This window comes from Bufo bufo, chromosome 1 (assembly GCF_905171765.1).
Source record: "Bufo bufo chromosome 1, aBufBuf1.1, whole genome shotgun sequence".
Classification (NCBI taxonomy): Eukaryota; Metazoa; Chordata; class Amphibia; order Anura; family Bufonidae; genus Bufo; species Bufo bufo.
Genome location: NC_053389.1, coordinates 662,158,450 through 662,179,314, shown reverse-complemented (window position 1 = coordinate 662,179,314; position 20,865 = coordinate 662,158,450). Strand labels below are relative to the sequence as shown.

The window sequence follows — 20,865 nt, the reverse complement described above, 5'->3', positions numbered from 1 at the left end:
TACAATTACAGTATAAGTGAATTCAGTGAGTAATGCCTAAATATTATCCTAAAATTGACAGTGTATTTCCTGTTGCTAAAATAAGCAAATTGTAGAATCTTAGGAGTTAACGGTCCCTGAAATGACCATTTGTCTGTAATTTTTTAATGGACCTTGTTCTGCCTGGGGAGAGTCCAACTCATTAAGTTATAGCTGAGTGAGAGTATTCAGGACTCATTAAAATACTGCTGAGCCGGACAGAATTTGGGCCACAGTGACCGTTAATACCTCATCAGGGTTTTTTATTTTCTAAACTCTGAGGCACAGCGTCCATTCCACTTGTCTTTCACCAACCAAATAATGTGTCAGTTACATAAACCTCAGAAATCTGATACTTTTCTGCAGCTACCTGATTAATGATATTAGATCTAATACAACGCTGAGTCCTTTTTCCTGTGACATAAAGAAATGAACATCTGTTTCTATACTTGACACTTTAATGCAGTTTAAACAAATTGGTCTAATACGCTGCTTTTGTTTTTAAGACCCAATGTTTGTGGATCCAGATACAATGCGTACTGTTGTCCTGGGTGGAAAACATTACCGGGAGGGAACCAATGCATCGTCCGTAAGTTTCCATCTTTTTTCATTTCCTTACCTACTAAATACTAATACTAAAGTGTAAATTGCCAAAAGGTTGTGATGTAGAACTGTTAACTGAAGCCATGGCCATATTTTCCACCAGGCACCGGAGGTCCAGTGCCTAGGGTGGTGCCCTGCAGGGGGTGAAATCAACAAACAGGGGAAAAAATAATTATTTTTTTCAATCCATTCCTCCCCTGCCTTCCACCGGATGTGATAGTAAATCACCCACTTTCAAGGGGAGGAGGTGGAAGGCGCATGGCAGAGAGAGGGAAGGAGTTTGGCAGTGCTCATCCTTCTCCTCCATAGTGCATAGTGATTGGTGGCACATCTGGTCTTCCAATTGGAAACTGCACATGACAGAGCACTGAGGAAGGGCTTTCCGGAAACCACAGCCTGTGCGTTTGAATGCCCCCAAGTCATCCACCCATCCATCTATCTCTTATCTTTCTGTCTGTCTCTTATCTATCTCATATCTATTGCATAAAAAATATTTTAAAAAGTATGTTTTTGTTAATGCCAGAATTGCTGTTTTTTAACCTGCTTCCCCAAAATGGAATAAAAAGTGGCCAAAATGTCAGATGTACTCTAAAACCCTACAAGCTCAAACAAAAGTTTTTATTGTGCAAAAGTAGTATTGTAAAAAAAACTATCAATTTGGTAAGTGAGCCACAGAATAAACTTAACATGTCATTCATACTCACATGAATGCAATAAATTGCTATTTATTTTATTCCCCAGTCCTCCTCCCCCCCCCCAAAAAAATAATGGTACTATTAAAGAATAGAATTTGTCCTGCAAAAAACAATCCCTCATATAGCAATAGAGTTAGTTATGGTTCTCAAACACAGAGATGCAAAAATGAAAAAAAAAAAAAAAAAAGGGGTACATTTATTAAGACCTGAATTTTTCACACCGGTCTTAAGTCCCACTGCGCTTTCAGAGGAAGCGCCAAAGTTATGTAGAAGCACAGGCCTCTACATAAGTTTGGCACTTTGTCCAGCAGGCTATGCAACACTACACCAGCTCCTTTTCTGGCGTAGATTTAAAGAGGACCTTTCACCTGTATAAACTATGTGAACTGAGTATGCTGCCATATAGAGCGGCGCCCGGGGATCTCACTGCACTTACTATTATCCCCGGGCGCCGCTCCGTTCTCCCGTTATAGGCTCCGGTACCTTTGCTTTTTAAGTTATAGTAGGCGGGTCTTCCCTTGTCCTGTGGGCGTCTCCTTCTCCTTGGCTGCAGCGCTGGCCAATCGCAGCGCACAGCTCACAGCCTGGGAGGTTTTTTTCTCCCAGGCTGTGAGCTTTGCGCTGCGATTGGCCAGCGCTGCAGCCTAGGAGAAGGAGACGCCCACAGGACAAGGGAAAACCCGCCTACTATAACTTAAAAAGCAAAGGTACCGGAGCCTATACACTGCGTGCAGAATTATTAGGCAAATGAGTATTTTGACCACATCATCCTCTTTATGCATGTTGTCTTACTCCAAGCTGTATAGGCTCGAAAGCCTACTACCAATTAAGCATATTAGGTGATGTGCATCTCTGTAATGAGAAGGGGTGTGGTCTAATGACATCAACACCCTATTTTAAGTGTGCATAATTATTAGGCAACTTTCTTTCCTTTGGCAAAATGGGTCAAAAGAAGGACTTGACAGGCTCAGAAAAGTCAAAAATAGTGAGATATCTTGCAAAGGGATGCAGCACTCTTAAAATTGCAAAGCTTCTGAAGCGTGATCATCGAACAATCAAGCGTTTCATTCAAAATAGTCAACAGGGTCGCAAGAAGCGTGTGGAAAAACCAAGGCGCAAAATAACTGCCCATGAACTGAGAAAAGTCAAGCGTGCAGCTGCCAAGATGCCACTTGCCACCAGTTTGACCATATTTCAGAGCTGCAACATCACTGGAGTGCCCAAAAGCACAAGGTGTGCAATACTCAGAGACATGGCCGAGGTAAGAAATGCTGAAAGACGACCACCACTGAACAAGACACACAAGCTGAAACGTCAAGACTGGGCCAGGAAATATCTCAAGACTGATTTTTCTAAGGTTTTATGGACTGATGAAATGAGAGTGAGTCTTGATGGGCCAGATGGATGGGCCCGTGGCTGGATTGGTAAAGGGCAGAGAGCTCCAGTCCGACTCAGACGCCAGCAAGGTGGAGGTGGAGTACTGGTTTGGGCTGGTATCATCAAAGATGAGCTTGTGGGGCCTTTTCGGGTTGAGGATGGAGTCAAGCTCAACTCCCAGTCCTACTGCCAGTTTCTGGAAGACACCTTCTTCAAGCAGTGGTACAGGAAGAAGTCTGCATCCTTCAAGAAAAACATGATTTTCATGCAGGACAATGCTCCATCACACGCGTCCAAGTACTCCACAGCGTGGCTGGCAAGAAAGGGTATAAAAGAAGAAAATCTAATGACATGGCCTCCTTGTTCACCTGATCTGAACCCCATTGAGAACCTGTGGTCCATCATCAAATGTGAGATTTACAAGGAGGGAAAACAGTACACCTCTCTGAACAGTGTCTGGGAGGCTGTGGTTGCTGCTGCACGCAATGTTGATGGTGAACAGATCAAAACACTGACAGAATCCATGGATGGCAGGCTTTTGAGTGTCCTTGCAAAGAAAGGTGGCTATATTGGTCACTGATTTGTTTTTGTTTTGTTTTTGAATGTCAGAAATGTATATTTGTGAATGTTGAGATGTTATATTGGTTTCACTGGTAAAAATAAATAATTTAAATGGGTATATATTTGTTTTTTGTTAAGTTGCCTAATAATTATGCACAGTAATAGTCACCTGCACACACAGATATCCCCCTAAAATAGCTAAAACTAAAAACAAACTAAAAACTACTTCCAAAAATATTCAGCTTTGATATTAATGAGTTTTTTGGGTTCATTGAGAACATGGTTGTTGTTCAATAATAAAATTAATCCTCAAAAATACAACTTGCCTAATAATTCTGCACTCCCTGTAACGGGAGAACGGAGCGGCGCCCGGGGATAATAGTAAGTGCAGTGAGATCCCCGGGCGCCGCTCTATATGGCAGCATACTCAGTTCACATAGTTTATACAGGTGAAAGGTCCTCTTTAAGCCATTTTTGGCATGGAAAATTATGAACGAGCCGGGCCTCCCGGATCACCTGTTTCCCCACCCACGCCATGTCTCTTTTTCTCACCACTAAGGAAAAGTTGCAGGATAAGTCATCAGTATCTGATCGGTGGGGTCCGACACCCGGAACCCCCGCCGATCAGCTGTGAGTGCAGCGGCCTTCTCTGTGCTTACCTAGCACAGCGCCGTACATTGTATAGCGGTAGTGCTTAGTATCACGCTCAGCTCCATTGAAGTTAATGGGAGCAGTTTTCTATTAACCCGCACCGTCCACTAAACAGACATTTGGAGTTTCCAAATTTATTTCTGTCTTTGGAGCTACCCAAACAGCTGATCAGTGGGGGTGCGGGATGTGTTACTTCTGCCAATCATATATTGATGCACTATCCCGAGGGTATGCCATTAAAAGTGAGTAGAACCCCAATTAAACTGTTTGCACACTTAACAATTCACAATCCACCCAATCCATTACTTTGGTTGCAGTCAGATCTTTAAGCCAAAAATGACAGAAAAAGATAAAAAAAACATCCTTCACGATATGATAAATGAATATGCCGAAGTGCATGGCTATATTTATTAAAGAAAAATAACAGAAAATAATGCACTAACACAATAGATGCAAACATTATATATGGACTAAGCTCTCACTTTGATATGATAAAATCTGAGACTCTTAGCCAATATATTTTGATCAAAACACATCTGTGCCACCTACCAGTGCCAACCTACCTATGCCATTGGGCATCTACATTTAGGAGAGCAGACCCTGCATATATAGTGTGCTGCTCCTAGTTACCTCTGTGTGCATTGGTAACCAATGAGAGGAGGAGCACACACAACTATATGTACCACCTAATCAAGGTCGCCTGTGTGATAGGCCGGGCAAAAGTGCACAAAAATGCTACTCCCGAGATAAAATAGGAGCACATTCACACTTGAACAGATCTTTAAGCCATCTAACTAGTAATTTATATGATAGTCATACTATGTTATCTTGGGTTCAATGGGGTTCAAGTCAGGAAACAGGCCACTGAAAGACATCAATTTGTTGTCATTTGAGCTGTTCAGGGGTGAACCTTCCCTTGTGTATCTGATCATTGCTACATAACCCAATAACGTTTGAGCGTCAGATCTTGGATAGGTGACTAAAAGGCTCCCGGGCAAAATAACAACCACAGTAGGAATATTTATTCCTATGATTTTTTGAAATTTGATTTTGAAATCTCTCCTCAATTTCCAAATCTTCAGGTATCTGTCATAGTGGCCATTAATCTTCTGGACCTCATTAGACTATTCTGTAATAGTTGGATGGGGATTTATTGAATGTAGCTGGTCATTACTGACTCCCCTGGCTTCAGTTATTATGTCCTGAACTTGATAACCACCCTGACTAATATCATTATGATGCCATTATAGAGATTATTATGTATTGTACTGTTATGTTACTGTATAGGTATCAGCATGTTTGATGATTCTAGTCTGTTTGTACCCTTTAAAAAAAAGTAAGTTGCAAAATATGCAAAAATAAAAAATTTGAGCTACAGACTCTGCGTGCGTGGTCACAACATCCTCTTCATCAAATAATTACTTACAATAAAATGATTTTACATTTTAAAGCCGTCAAGGAAAGTAGAGGAGTCATTTTAAAGCATCCATATCTTGATGGACTTCTAGCACCTCCACCTTCCAATAACCCTCCTCTTCTGCTGCATAACTTCATGTCTAACCACTCCAACCCTAGACCAGCTGAAACAATAGGCAGGGTGGGCAGAAAAGTTATTCCCTCTGCACTCGTCTCAGTCACCAGATATTACCATCATGTTACCACCCATCTCTCCTGGTCAGCTTCACCCACAAGCACTTAACCCTAGCCTGCCATTGTTTCCCACTCAATTATACCTCCCTCCGTCTAGGTTCTGTCTCTCCATGTTCTTACCAATACAGTAATGGCCAAAGTAACTAAATAGGTAATTAGAGAAACTCTTTACCATATCTGATACACAGTAATTCAGAGAAATATTGTATCATCATTACAGAACGGAAAGCCCCAGGCAGTGTTGGGTTATGCACATTAGGGGATAAATGTTCACACACCTGTACGATAAACGCCTGTTACACTGCACATAACCTTGGAACTTCCTCTATGTAATACGAGTGTTAGAACATAGCAGCCAATTGCCACTAATGACAACAAATCATTGTTCCTCTTCTCCACTATTACATAGCATCATCACTTTTCAGCACATATCCTGCACAGATGTTACTGCTCTCCATAAATTATGGAGCCCTAAACGGGAAGCAGACGGCCTGCCTCAGCATATTTATGTTACATACAGGTTACACCCTCTAAAAATGCCCACTAAACGTCAAGCAGGCAGACCTGAGGATTTGGGCTATCCAAAAAAGATGTCTTTGATGTGTTTTTTACTCTGTTTTATCTTGATTTGACCCTTTCTATGATTTTTTTTGTAGCACATACTAATAAAACCAAGCTAAATTTGTGATTTCAAGTGCAAGTCAATTTTTACAAATATTCTGATGTCATTATGTCATAAGATATCAGTGGGGGTCTGTGTCTCAACTAATGACTGAAGTAAAGAAGCCATGTTATTTAGATAAGGCATCTCTGGTTCTAGTGACTGACCCCCCTTATACCATATTGCGATATATATCAATGACATGTCAGAAGATATGTAACGGTGAGGTTCACTTTAGCTCTTTCATTCATTAAAGGGGTTTTCTGGGAATAATTACTCTTTATCTCATGCATAAAGTCATACTTACCTGCACTCTTCTGCTCTGCTCCTCTGCACTGCCTCTACTTTGTCCATGTCGTATGGATTTAGACAGCACTCCGACAGCAATTTTAATGCTTAGCGAATTTTATTTCATATTATTTCAGCCGGGCACAGTGGTACACCAGAAGCAACGTTTCGGGCTAGTATAAGCCCTTCATCAGGCAGAACCGTGACCACATTAAGGATGCAGCCGGCATGTGCCGGTCCTCTCAGTGTTTACATGCGGCGCTGCTTGGACATGGTTACATGTTCTGTGGCAGCCAATAACTGGCTTCAGCGGTGACGTGGCCACAAGCAGCATGTCACTGCTACAGCTAGTCATTGGCTGCAGCGGAGCATGTGACCGTGCCCATGCTGCACCAGATGTCAACACTACGGGGACCGGAACTTAGACACAACAGAGTCAGCCCAGAGGACTGGAGTGGCAAATAATTTTTCCCGGAAAACCCCATTAAGGGGGTTGTCGCATGAGGACAGCTGCTTTTTAATTAGAGGCAATAAGCCAATCACTGTTTGTCTGGTTTCTTTGTCCCCCCCAATCCATCAATAGGGGAAAAAAATCCTCCAGCACCATCGTCCCCTGTTAAAATTCGGTATACATTAAAAGTATTCCGCATACCTTAAAAGTACAGGAACACAAGCCATAACAGGTTGACGCGTTTTGACATCAAGTCTTAGTCTTAGAGGTTATGACTAAGACTTGATGTCGAAACGCGTCAACCTGTTATGGCTTGTGTTCCTGTACTTTTAATGGATGCCAAATTTTAACAGCGGACGACTGGAGGATTTTTTTCCTATTACAAGTTTCCTGGTCCAGGAGCTCAGTGCACGTCTCTTGCTAGCTGTGGTTGAGCTGATGAACTTTTTTAGTGTATCAATACATCAGTGTCACCATCCCATCAATGGAACTAATTTTTGTCACTGCCAGAATTTCAAAAGCCAGGAGTGCCAGATTATATAATGTGTAATACATTTTGTACTCCAGGTATACCAGCCTTTTTGTGATGCCAGGTTTTCTCTCTGATAGATGATCTTGTATTATGGGAATAGATGACTCTTAATGACTTTACATACAATGGTCTACAGGCATGATTTATCTTTTTCTAATATAAATTTTTCTCAGATTTGTCAGATTAAAAATTATTATATGCTTCCAGCCATTTGTCGCCATTCCTGCGGTGATGGATTCTGTTCACGACCTAATATGTGCACATGTCCCACCGGTCAAACAGCACCATCTTGCGGATCTAAATCAAGTAAGTTCTATGTTGTGCTTGATTCTTACTGCTTTATATAACGATAGAATTCTATATATGACAGTAATCTACATAACTATTGTTTGTGTAATTGCCCAAAAGGTCAATACAGAGGTCTGTGGCACAGTTATACCCAAGACAAGGGGTCATCCATTATGTCTAGAGAAAAGCAGGTTTCTACATCAACATAAACAGGGATTCTGTACTGTACGAGCAGTGAGACTATGGAACTCTCTGCCTGAGGAGGTGGTGATGGTGAATTCACTAAAAGAGGGGCCTGAATGTAGTTCTGGAGTGTAATAATGATACAGGTTATAGTTATTAGAGTCTAGAGAAGGGTTCTTGATGCAGTAAGTTACTCTGATTTGAAGCTGGGAATTATTTTTTGCCTAAACTGAGGAAAGTTGTCGTTTATACATGCCTGGATTATTCAGAGCTATGCAAATATATATAAATTAGTGTTTATTGTAGGGCAAATTATTTGGAGGCACGGTTGACGCATCTATGGGTCCAGGTTTCATTATAAAAGGACAGTGTATTGAGGTGATGTATCTAGGCTTGTTAGTTTCTAGATGTTTTTTTTTTATAGCTATGCTATCTTCAATATATTTTTTTGGGAGGAGGGCAAAAAATGACTTGTGTGCTCCGATCTTTTTAACTCCTCCTTTTAACAACACCCCTACATTGGCCAAGCTGCATGGCCTATTTTTAAGAGAAAGGGTGAACTTCATGTTAATCATTATTAATAAATATGAAATGCTGATGGAGGAGGCAACATGGGGTGGTACGAAGGAGGAGTCAGCAAGGAGACAATACATAAGCAGCTCACATAAGTGAGAGGTAGGTAAGAAACAGTGGGGAAGAGGAATCATTGCAGAGCAGATTGATGAGTAACCAACAGTAGCGAGTGCTAATGCTGTATAAATAGTGTCTTTGGGTGTCAGAATACGGAGATTATACAGTCATTTTTTACATAGATATAGAGCAAAATTGCCTGTTGACATTCATTATGGAGTTTTAATTCGTAGGAATTGGAATGCCAAACTTGTATTTAAGGGACAGAAATACATGACAAAATGCAATCTAGCACTTAAAGTAATGTTATAGTAAGTAAAGAAATGATCATTCACAGTAATTTGAACTGGTGTTTTTATAAGCCCTTAAGTATTTTTCCACATCCTGCAAAGTGGTTAAAAGTATATAATAATCACTGAAAAAATTACGCACTAAAGTAACCATTCTCTAATAATTGGCCTCATCCTCTTTATGTTCTGGATAAACTTCAAGATGTATATTGAAAGTAAAAAAGTGTTATTAACGATGGTAGATTTAGGTATAATATACTTTTAAATACCTTGAAACCAAATCTGTTCATCCCTCCCCTAGATAAAAAACCTTGGTGGAAATATTACAAACAACACAAGAACAAATGTAGGAAATGTCATATTAAGGGTTCTTGTGAGCTTGTTTTCCATTACAGAAGCGTGTCTTTCTTCCAGCCTGGAAAAAGTATTCTCAACCCATGTCTTCAGCGTCTGTTCACTCTTCTAATCTAAACTACACTTCAAAGTATTTGAATGAGCTTGGTGGGAATGGAATTAAAAGTTGGCAAGAGCTGCATTAATTGAAATCAGTTTTCTTCAGTTGATTTCCTACCCTACATCTTGGATGATATAATTTCCTATACAACTTGAAAACCCAAATATTGCTTCAGTTGAAGGAAGCTAAGACCAGACTTTTTTTTATTCAATTCACCTTTTCCCATGTTTTCCAGTAGATTACATATTTATTACAGAAAATCCTTGACATACAAATATTTTTATATAAATTTGATTATAATGGAAATAAGTTATGGAATGTAACTATCGTCACCTTCCAATCCTGAGAAGGAGGCACTTTTACTGTCCTTTTTCCCTCCAAAGCAGCACTCTGGTCCTCCGTGTATGGGGCTTTGTCGCATTAACTTGCACATTAAAACTTTTATTTATAAAAAATAAATTGATCTACCTACCCTAGATTCATCCCCTAGTCCCCATCTTTTCTAAATGGTTTGACCAATTATCAACAAGCTTCTCTCCAGACATGGCTCCTGCTCCGTACAGTATTAGAACAAAGTTTTATGCGAATCGACTTTGGATGTTTTATCCGAAAATGATTCTCTCATCCCTTATTGCCACTACAGCTTGAGCTGATTTCACACTAGCGTTGTGGCTTTCCGTTTGTAAGATCCGTCATGGGTTCTAAGAAGCGGTCCAAAACGGATCAGTTTTTGCCCTAATGCAATCTGAATAGATAAGGATCCGCTCAGAATGCATCAGTTTGCCTCCGTTCAGTCACCATTCCACTCTGGAGGCGGACACCAAAACGTTGCCTGCAGCGTTTTGCTGTCCGTCCTGGGATGCGGAGCGAGACGGATCCGTCCTGACACACAATGTAAGTCAATGGGGACAGATCCGTTTTCTCTGACACAATAGAAAACTGATCCGTCCCCCACTGACTTTCAATGGACGGATCCGTCATGGCTATATAAGACATATTACAACCGGATCCGTTCATGACGGATGCATGCGGTTGTATTACTGTAACGGAAGCGTTTTTGCAGATCCATGATGGATCCGCAAAAAATGCTAATGTGAAAGTAGCCTTAGCAGAACTTCCCATCTGTCTGGGGATGAGTCAGGATACAGTACGTAAATGTTCCTTAAATAGTTCAACAACGCAAGTGGTATTTATCTATTGTCAATAGCCACCTTTTTAAATGTTGTTTTAGTTCAAAAATCTGAGCTGAAGGGTTAAATACAATGGGGGAAATTTATCAGGACTGGCATTTCATATGAAAGTGGTGACCTTGGCGGTAGAATAAAATTTGTGAATTTTTCATGCCACTTTTCTGGAACACGTAGGTTGGTATATTTCCACCACCAATGTTCTGGCTGTCTGTAGCCTTCACTAGATACTTTGCTATCCAGTTCAGTGTGTACATTATAAGCTACGTCAAGGGGTGTCAGTCTGTAGTTCAGGTGATTTGTAGTTCTGTATTAAAAAAAGAGCTCCAGCCCTTGTTAAGATAAGGCTTTGGGACACAAATAATTATTTATCATATGTTTAGCATAGAAAATTGTGATACGGACCTTCTGTCCTATCCTCTTTATTTCATCTTGTGCCCTCTTGATGTTAAAGGGAACCTGTCACCGGGATTTTGTGTTAAGAGCCGTGGACATCTGCAATACCCAGTCCCCATAGCTCTGTGTGCTTTTATTGTGTAAAAAAAACTATTTGATCGATATGCAAATTAACCTGAGATGAGTCCTATACGTGAGATGCGTCAGGGACAGGACTCATCTCAGGTTAATTTGCATACGTATCAATTCTTTTTTTTTACACAATAAAAGCACACAGAGCTATGGGGACTGGGTATTGCGGATGTGCTAGCGGCCACCTAACAACCCATGTCCTCAGCTCTATACACAAAATCCCGGTGACAGGTTCCCTTTAAAGTAGTGGTTAAAGAGGTACATGGGGGTAAAGTAACAAATGTTATAAATCGCCTTATCAACAGTCCCTATAACACATGGAATACTTACCTGTGATGACACAGCTGCTTCAGGACAGCGTAAACACTTGTTCAGGGCACAGTGCATTGAAGAAATATGTGAACAAACTTCAATATGTTGCAGATTTTCGGCCATGAAAGCTATGTTAAGTCTCATGTTAAGGTCACTTTTGACTGCACAAATATTGGGGAACATTAATGATTGCATTAATGATTTGGGAACTTAAAGAGGCCCCGTTTTGTAGTCAGGTTCAAATTGATGGAAGGCAGGGCCAGCAATACCATATTGTGGCACATTATACCACCCCACAGAGCCAAATACCACAGTTCACCACAAAATACTGCCAGCTGCACAAAATACAGCCCCAAAAACTTCCACTGGCCGGCCGTGAGTAGGGCTCAGGCGGCCCCCTGGGCATCTGCCCATTGGGAAATTTCCCTGTAAGGTCTATGGCCAATCTGGCCCTGCAAGTATGCCAGTATTCTGCATAGTCATCTTACTTGGCCTGAAAATCAAGGAGAGGGAGGAAGTAGGACTTGGTGCACTTGAATGCTCATTTGCATCTGCAGAATGAAGCAGCCTATCCCTCAGTAAAAGGTATCATTACATTTAACTAAAGTGGCCCTACAAGGCTTCTTGCCTGGTTAATATTTTTCTGTGTCCTGTACCAATGATAACAGCCCATGTGCTCCAGCAAAATTGTTATAGACTTATTGTTTGGATCCAGTTATCTATCCACATCCGTGTCCACATGATAACTGCCTTGAATAATAAATTATAATAAACACAGTGGGGTATCTTTACTAACAAACTTAAAGGGGTTGTCCAAAATTTTGATATTGATGGCCTATCCTCAGGTTAGATTATCAATATCTAATCGGTGGGGGTCTGACTTCCGGAATCCCCACCGGTCAGATATTGATGACCGATAGTAAAAAAAATCTAAGAATACCCCAGAATAATTACAGTGGTTGATAGTGGATGATAAATCCAGTGCAAGTTTCACTTATTTAGTGGCTTACTTTGTGCCAGAATGTACCTGATTTTTGGCACATTTAAAGCCACTCCCCCTTCATCGCTACACCATGCCCCTTTCACTCCCCTTGCCCCTTCTTCTCTTTTCTAGTGATCGGTGGTGGTCTCAGCACTCAGACCCCCACTGGTAAAAAATATCAAATATCAAAAGTTTTTTGAAAGCTCAGTGACTTAGGACTTACAGATATTCTGCTGATTTTCCATCAAGATTTGAAGGCTAAAAAGACACAGCATATTACAGTAACATCAAAGTTGATGATATTTTAGCAAATCTAATCGACTGAGGAAAAATTTCCATGTGTAAATTAACATGTGGTGTGTGGATTTTAAATATACAGCATGCAATTCTGTGTGTACATTTTTTTTGCCAAAAATGTTACCCTTTAAAATGGGTCTGGTAAATCCACAAGAAAATGTCTTAAAATTTCCCTGTGGAATTTACAGCAGAATACCCATACAGATCTGTCCTGAAGGGAATTTTCCCAAACTTTATTGTCTATCAACAAGATCGTGAAAATGGGAGAATCCATGTGAACAGAGCGGCAGTTACAGGAAATGAATGGAGCGGCAGTGTGCATGCACAACCACCGCTCCATTCATATAGTGGAACACAGGAACCCTCAGGGGAGTCTCAATGGTCAGATCCCCACCTTTCAGATAGTTATCCCCTATACTGCGGATAGAGGATACGTTTATATTTTGGGACAACCCATTTAACTCTTCAGCTGGGACACAATAAAATGAGAATTGCTTTTGATGATAGCTTTTATATTGCATGTTTTATCTGTTTTATCATATTTCATTTTGCATGGGTAGTATTTTCATTTGTATGTTAGGACTTCATAGACTCCACTAAGTTCCCAGTCAAAAATGTTGACCCTAGTCAGAGAGGACTGAAACATACACATTAGTCATGCTTTAGTCATAACATACATATACCACTTTTATTTTGCTGTCTTGAAAATTTACAACATGTTGATTTTATTTAATGAATCTGATCTAAATATGTACTATGGTTTCATCCTCCTTCAAGTTGTAAAGCACCACTACGCAACTTCAGATTTACTAATTCTTTTTATGGTATTTCTTGTTTTACAAAGCTGTATATCCCAACCTTAGATGAGGTTAACATATGTTTGGGCTATGCACTTCCTCTGTCTTACCAACCAAAGCTTCTGACATGTCACTTTCACCTACTGTAGATTCTCCCAATTGGATAATTACCATGACTATAGGGGTGCTGTTATTGTCCTAATGCCGGGCTTTAATAAGTGCAGCACAGTGTATAATTTTATAGTCTTGGCAGTACTTACAGTAGTACATTTTTGGTATATACAGTACAGACCAAAAGTTTGGACACACCTTCTCATTCAAAGAGTTTTCTTTATTTTCATGACTATGAAGGCATCAAAATTATGAATTAACACATATGGAATTATATACATAACAAACAAGTGTGAAACAACTGAAAATATGTCATATTCTAGGTTCTTCAAAGTAGCCACCTTTTGCTTTGATTACTGCTTTGCACACTCTTGGCATTCTCTTGATGAGCTTCAAGAGGTAGTCCCCTGAAATGGTCTTCCAACAGTCTTGAAGAAGTTCCCAGAGATGCTTAGCACTTGTTGGCCCTTTTGCCTTCACTCTGCGGTCCAGCTCACCCCAAACCATCTCGATTGGGTTCAGGTCCGGTGACTGTGGAGGCCAGGTCATCTGGCGCAGCACCCCATCACTCTCCTTCATGGTCAAATAGCCCTTACTTTCAAAGTTTTCCCAATTTTTCGGCTGACTGACTGACATTTCTTAAAGTAATGATGGCCACTCGTTTTTCTTTACTTAGCTGCTTTTTTCTTGCTATAATACAAATTCTAACAGTCTATTCAGTAGGACTATCAGCTGTGTATCCACCTGACTTCTCCTCAATGCAACTGATGGTCCCAACCCCATTTATAAGGCAAGAAATCCCACTTATTAAACCTGACAGGGCACACCTGTGAAGTGAAAACCATTTAAGGGGACTACCTCTTGAAGCTCATCAAGAGAATGCCAAGAGTGTGTAAAGCAGTAATCAAAGCAAAAGGTGGCTACTTTGAAGAACCTAGAATATGACATATTTTCAGTTGTTTCACACTTGTTTGTTATGTATATAATTCCACATGTGTTAATTCATAGTTTTGATGCCTTCAGTGTGAATCTACAATTTTCATAGTCATGAAAATAAAGAAAACTCTTTGAATGAGAAGGTGTGTCCAAACTTTTGGTCTGTACTGTATATGTGTTGGACGTGAGGCAAAAACATTTCCTTATGTCTTTCTGACCTACTGACCATAGATCAAATTACTAGCAAGAAGTAGGGGGCAGATGGAAGGGAGCATGAATATAGGATCAGACCACCCAGTGTTTGTTTATTGTCTGTAAATATGGAGACACGTGGTCTACATAGGGGCTGTATACATCATGGAGACACACGTGGTGTGTATAGGAGCTGTAGGCAGAATGGAGACACATATGGTATGCATAGGAGCTGTAGACATAATGGAGACACATGTGTACATAGAAGCTGTATGCATCTTGGAGACACATGTGGTATGCATACGAACTGGAAACATCATGGAGACACATGTGGTGTGCATAGGAACTGTAGACATCTTGCAGACACGTGTGTATAGGAGCTATAGACACAAAACAGTAGAACAGTTTCTTCAGCTAATTAATATAATTACTAATATACAATATATTTGGAAGAAATAGACACTGCCATAAACATGGCATTATGATATGACTACACTATCAGATTTGCTGATGCAATTTTGGAAGCCAAATTCAGAAATTGATCATCAAAGGAGAGAAAGTATATATGACAGATATGACCTCCTCTTTTTTTAACTTTTTCCTGACATGTGATGATCTAATATTAAAAAGTACAACTTGTCCCACAAAAAACAAGCCCTCATATGTCTGTGAACGGAAAATTTAAAAAGGTATGGCCCTGGGAAGGCGAGGCGCGCAAAATAAAAATGCAAAGGTGAAAAAACCTCCAAGGTAGGTTTTTTTTGTCATATAAATACAATTTATATGACAATGCTTGCTGATTGGACCCCTGCTGATTGGATATTGATGACCTATCTTGAGGATAGTGCAAGAACACAGGTGCACATCCATAAAGCTAACATTCAAACTGCAAATACTTTGGCTGTGACTTTGGATGTGCCCTGACTTTGGATGTGCTAGTCTACATTTTCTTTCAGTGTGTTTGGACTCTCCGCCCATCTACCTAGGTCTTCTAAGCAGAGTATAAATATAGCTAGTTCCTACACTGCCCTGAACATTGTATGCTTAAGTTAGGCCCAGGAGAGGCAGTTCTGTTAGTGTTAGGTACCCATCTGCAGAAGCCACCTTGACGTTGGTAGATGGGCCTGACACACGTTTGATCAAAAATGTGCGCAAAGAGCTTCCATTTACAGTAGGTATAGTACCACTGTAATCCAAAATAACCGCTTATCCCTAGTTCTATTGTTTTATGTATAACAGTGTGCTGCCATATTTTGTTTGCTATCCTGAGGATAGGTCATCAATATCAAGAGCCTGGGAAACCCCTTTAAGATCAATGCTTTGTTATAATATCCACTTATATTGCTAATTGTATTCTACCAGAGGATGGGGTTTAGGGAACAGGAAAACAGCCCTGGAATAAGTACTAAGCGTTCTGATCCTTCTCTGTTCTAGGCCCAATAAACCTTTGTACTACTATCAGTTACTAGCTGTGATTTCCCCCTTGGCTATTCATACCATTATACTCAATAACTCATATTAATAGGCATAATTTAATGTTTCTGGCAATGAACAGGTCTGGGGTGGATACAGAAAACCAGACTAACCAAACTTTTAATACCACAAAAGTTCAACAATTAATTCCCTGACAAACCAGAAGAATGTGTAGAATGTCTGGTTCATTCACTGCAGGCATGTTTAATAGATGTCTATAGTAGAAGGTGACATTGTTCGTAGATTAAGGTACAGTTATTCCAGTGGTCTGCATTAGTGAAGCTTTCAGTTTATAAGTGCTGTCATGACATCAGTCATGTTAGTTATCTCCCTTTACATCAGAGATGGTGTATAGTTATTTTAACCTTGAGTAGCAGATAATCTTTCTTGGGAGTTCAGGGACGCTATGCCATTTAATTCCTTATGACATTAGTAGTAAAAACAGATGATTTTATTTGGAAGCCAACAATTGGGAAGGAAGAGCAGGAGTGTAATGGAAGGCCTTATAGTTCTGTTAAGGATCAAATCCTGGTTATGGTTTAGAAAGATGTATACAGCACTTTGCAGGGAGAAGCTAGCCTTATTTGACTGTTTTATAATCTAAATGTTAGCCATTGCAACTATAAAGACAAATACGTGTGTTTTTGGCTACATATTACCTTCAGGTTAAAAGAGAGACACATGGTAAGAATTTAGATGTGTTATCTATGTGTTAGGTCTATTTTACTGATTAGCAGATTCTTTGGATCTGATTTTTACCCTAAAATTTGATCCTGTACAAGACCACACATATCACATTTACACCTACAGCCAGGACCTACGTATCTTATGTGCAGTTCCCCAGGCAGTCAGCAACATACACTATCACAGTGTGAGATTTCAGCTGAGCTTTCACTATACCCAGTTTAATGTATTTATGTGTAATGCTGGCATACCACAAAATATTCCATCTGTGTACAGTAAAGACCATATAATATATCTATGTGCTAGAACTCTTCCAGCTAGAAGAACCCCTATAATGCATCTGGTTTGGCAGTGACTGAATTACAGTCAAAGTTTAAGGAGCTCTCCTATTCTTCACCCTTAACCTCTTCTATAGGCACAGACTTGACAAACCCAGTTGGATCCTCTGCCTTCAGATTGTGGACTAGTCAATTGGTCAGCAGTAGTGGTAGAGCAGTGTTATAGAGCAGATGCATAGGTCAAGATAGCCAAGAGTCAACACTGGGAAGACAGACCAAGCCAGGCTGAAGTACCAGTCATTGTGGAGAAGGGCTAATACAGTATTTCATCGTCTATTCACCATACATTCTTTGGAGTGATAAACAATCTGTAGGTCATTTTTTCATCATTTTTCAATAGTGTTTTCTTTGCCTTTGCTCTATTTTGCTATTTGGAAGGAGCATTTTGGAGCACCAGACGATGGACTTTTCTGTATACTTATTGTAAATGAGCAGTAAAACTTTTCCTTGTTGTCAATAAAATAAAAATGAGTAAAACTCTTCAAGGTTTAAGAGGAACATCCATTCAGTGTATCCAATGCAGACAGCTGTTTTATCTTTCTGGGTCTCATCAGGGGTGTTCCAGATTCTGGTTCTGCTGTGAAAGGGATCTGTACGCTAGTATTCATCCTCATATACTGAGAGAAGTTCTAATGGTCAGCATTTTTATGAGAAGGCCTGGCAACCCTATCCTTACTGGTTATGTTGTGTATATCATACATTATTCAGCAGAATTAGAACAGATCATTGGAGAGGTTATTTTGTGTAGGTGTAATTCTACATAATATTCAAGTGGACATTATAAATGTAAAAGACGATAACTAAGAATAATAATCAAATAAATACAGATATGTGTACTTGCAGGAAAAAAGGTACACACGGTATATTGGGGGAATTCATCATCTGATCAGTGTTCTGCCATAAAACATGTACAGACCTTGGCAAACACCACTTTTGCAAAAAGATTTGCAACCCTCTCAACTGCTCTGTTTAATACGACCCTTCCTTTTTCATAAGACAGTTATGCTTAAATACTGTAAGATATATATATGAAAGTTATACGTGTATATTGGTGTCGTGCTGTTTTGTACACAGAGATGACTAGAGATTTGTATAGATCTGCATCTTTTATTATGCAATTGTTAAAACTAGCCAAGAAGAAAATCTTGAATTAGTCATCGTGTGTTGAAAATTACTAAACACATCTGCACTTTATTTTGGATTTCATAACATTTTGGATATTTGCCTTTTTTGATGTAGACATTGATAATCAGTTATGGCTTACTTTTGTTTTGTGTATTGTTTTGTAAAACTTCTCCATAATTCTGTTTTCAGTTCAGCAGTGTAACATCAGATGTATGAACGGTGGCACCTGCAGCGACGAGCACTGTATGTGCCAGAAGGGTTATACTGGAACACACTGTGGCCAGCGTAAGTACTGATTTTGTATTGTTTAGTCATCCAATTAATTCATTACAATATTCAGCAGCAAACCTTATGTTTAGGTACAGCGACACCTCCCCACAGCAGCAAAAGTCGCACCAAATAATAGTCGCACCAATAATAATTATTGCAGATATATTGTGTGTTTGGGGAGATTTAATTGCATTGCAAACTGTAATTTACAGCAGATATCCACAATATAAATTGACATGCTGGGGATCTAAAATGTCATGTTATGTGTGAATATTGTCGCTGAATAGTTTTGCAGCATGTGGATGAGAATTTTTAAATTCTCATCCACATAGCTGCTACCATAAATGCTGTGGCTTTTCACAATTCTGCTGAGGATATTCCACAGCATTTATGCTATAGGTGGTTATACTCTTAGGACCACCATTGTCCACATAGTAACATTTGAAAGTGCTGTGATAAAAAGGTATTTTACACCAAACTGCTCAAATTAGATAAAATATGTCTGAAAGGGCAAATCTTGACCAATGTAGTCAGTGATCGTATAAAAAGTTTGCATAAACAATGAATGGCTGATGTCTGCCAAAAAAGGCATTGATCAACTGTTATGGCGGGTTTACATGGGCTGATTCTCAGGGCATTATTGGGAACGAACTTTGAGACGAATGCTCGTTCCAGATAATTGGCCCGTGTAAAGGTGCCTCAGATCACCCGATGAAGAAGGCAAATGCTCATTCATCGGGTGAAAGGATCTTTCATGCAGACACCTCTGCAGACATTTCTGGGCAGCAAATTGTGCTGTGTAAACAAGGATCTGCTGCCCAGAAACAATGAATGTGTATCAGATCGAGTGATAGCACTAGCCGTTGCTCTACCACATACAGTGGAGGAGATTGCTGCATGTAAAAGAAGCTCCTTCCTCCACTGACGAGCAGTTATGGAGAAGGAACGCTTCCTTCCCGATAATTGTCTGCTCGGTGGCGCAGTGTACGGGTACAGTCACACGGTCAGCTTTCTGCATGCAGTTTTGAAAGCCAAACTCAGGAGTGGATCATAAAAGGACAGAAAGGACAGACATGGCTTCTCCTATTTCTCGAACTTGCTCCTGGTTTTGGCTTCCAAACCTGCATGCGTAAAACTGACCGCTTGGCCATACCCTAAAAAGAGGGATCAATAAGGCATGTTAATGGAGGGATTGTTCAGACAAGCCATCCCACATACCACTGATGTCCTGCATTTATGAACGGTCTTTGTTTAATGTGTTTGTGTTATATCCATACATACAATGAGTCAGTGACATTATGTAATCTTGAAGGTAAAGAAACAATAGTGTCCCACTGCTCTAGCAAAATAGCATGGCTGCAGTCAACCAATGGCAGCAGGTAGTCCTATCTCTATCATCTCCTTGTCTATGTCCCTTTGCTGAGTACTACCTATTGGTCAGAGAGATTAGGCATGTATGTATACAAAGGAATGTATTCTTCACTTGACTGTATACTTCAGAGAGATATCCTAACAGCATGAGTGAAAACGTTCCGGTGGTAATCTAACAGTACCATTCCGGGCATTCAGTTGTCACTTCAGACACATTGGCACTGTCCATACGAATCCTGCAAAGGGCAACACAGAACATATTCGGGGTTACATAAAACTTTCAGGTGTTGTTGAGACATTTATGGACAGTTAATAGGATACCTGTTGTTTGGCCACTAAGTATGGTTTCCAGGAGCTCCTGGAAGCATTCATCGCATGAAGATACTGGAGATCAGATCTCAAGTATATAATGGAGCACAAAACACATTTAACAGATATATTGCAATGAAATAAACTAAAATATTTATAGATGTTCATCAGTGTAACAGCAGAAAGTTAGAAGATGGCATAGTGTCCATATCCAGACCATATGCACAACCTTTTGTTCAGTATGGATGTATTGCTTTAAGATGATGGCTTGGTACAATCATGTCCGTACCCATGCGTCCTGTTCCCTCTTGGTGACCAGGTACAATATATGTAATACACATTATTTGTACCTAGTTCTATAGTTTATATATTTTTAAATGTCTTCCTTATGGATATAAATCTGTATGCTTGTAACTTACAGCCGTCTGTGAACATGGGTGTCTAAATGGTGGACGATGTGTCGCTCCAAATCGATGCGCCTGCACATACGGCTTTACAGGACCTCAGTGTGAAAGAGGTAAGTGTTGTTATAAGTCACAAGTGTTATTCATAGGCACGCTACTATCACTATACTAATTCAACCATACCACACTGACATGTTTCATTTGTCACCTCTTGTTC

At 40.0% G+C, this 20,865-nt stretch overlaps 1 protein-coding gene across 1 annotated transcript in view; it reads left to right on the top strand.

The window, feature by feature from the left end:
• The window catches only part of FBN1 (fibrillin 1), a 261,436-nt gene that overhangs the window by 52,862 nt on the left and 187,709 nt on the right, over positions 1-20,865 (top strand). The window contains exons 3-6 of the mRNA XM_040414001.1: positions 525-607; positions 7,695-7,793; positions 18,484-18,579; positions 20,666-20,761. Of these exons, the coding sequence (XP_040269935.1) occupies positions 525-607; positions 7,695-7,793; positions 18,484-18,579; positions 20,666-20,761 (374 nt within the window). The remainder of the gene's footprint in view (positions 1-524; positions 608-7,694; positions 7,794-18,483; positions 18,580-20,665; positions 20,762-20,865) is intronic.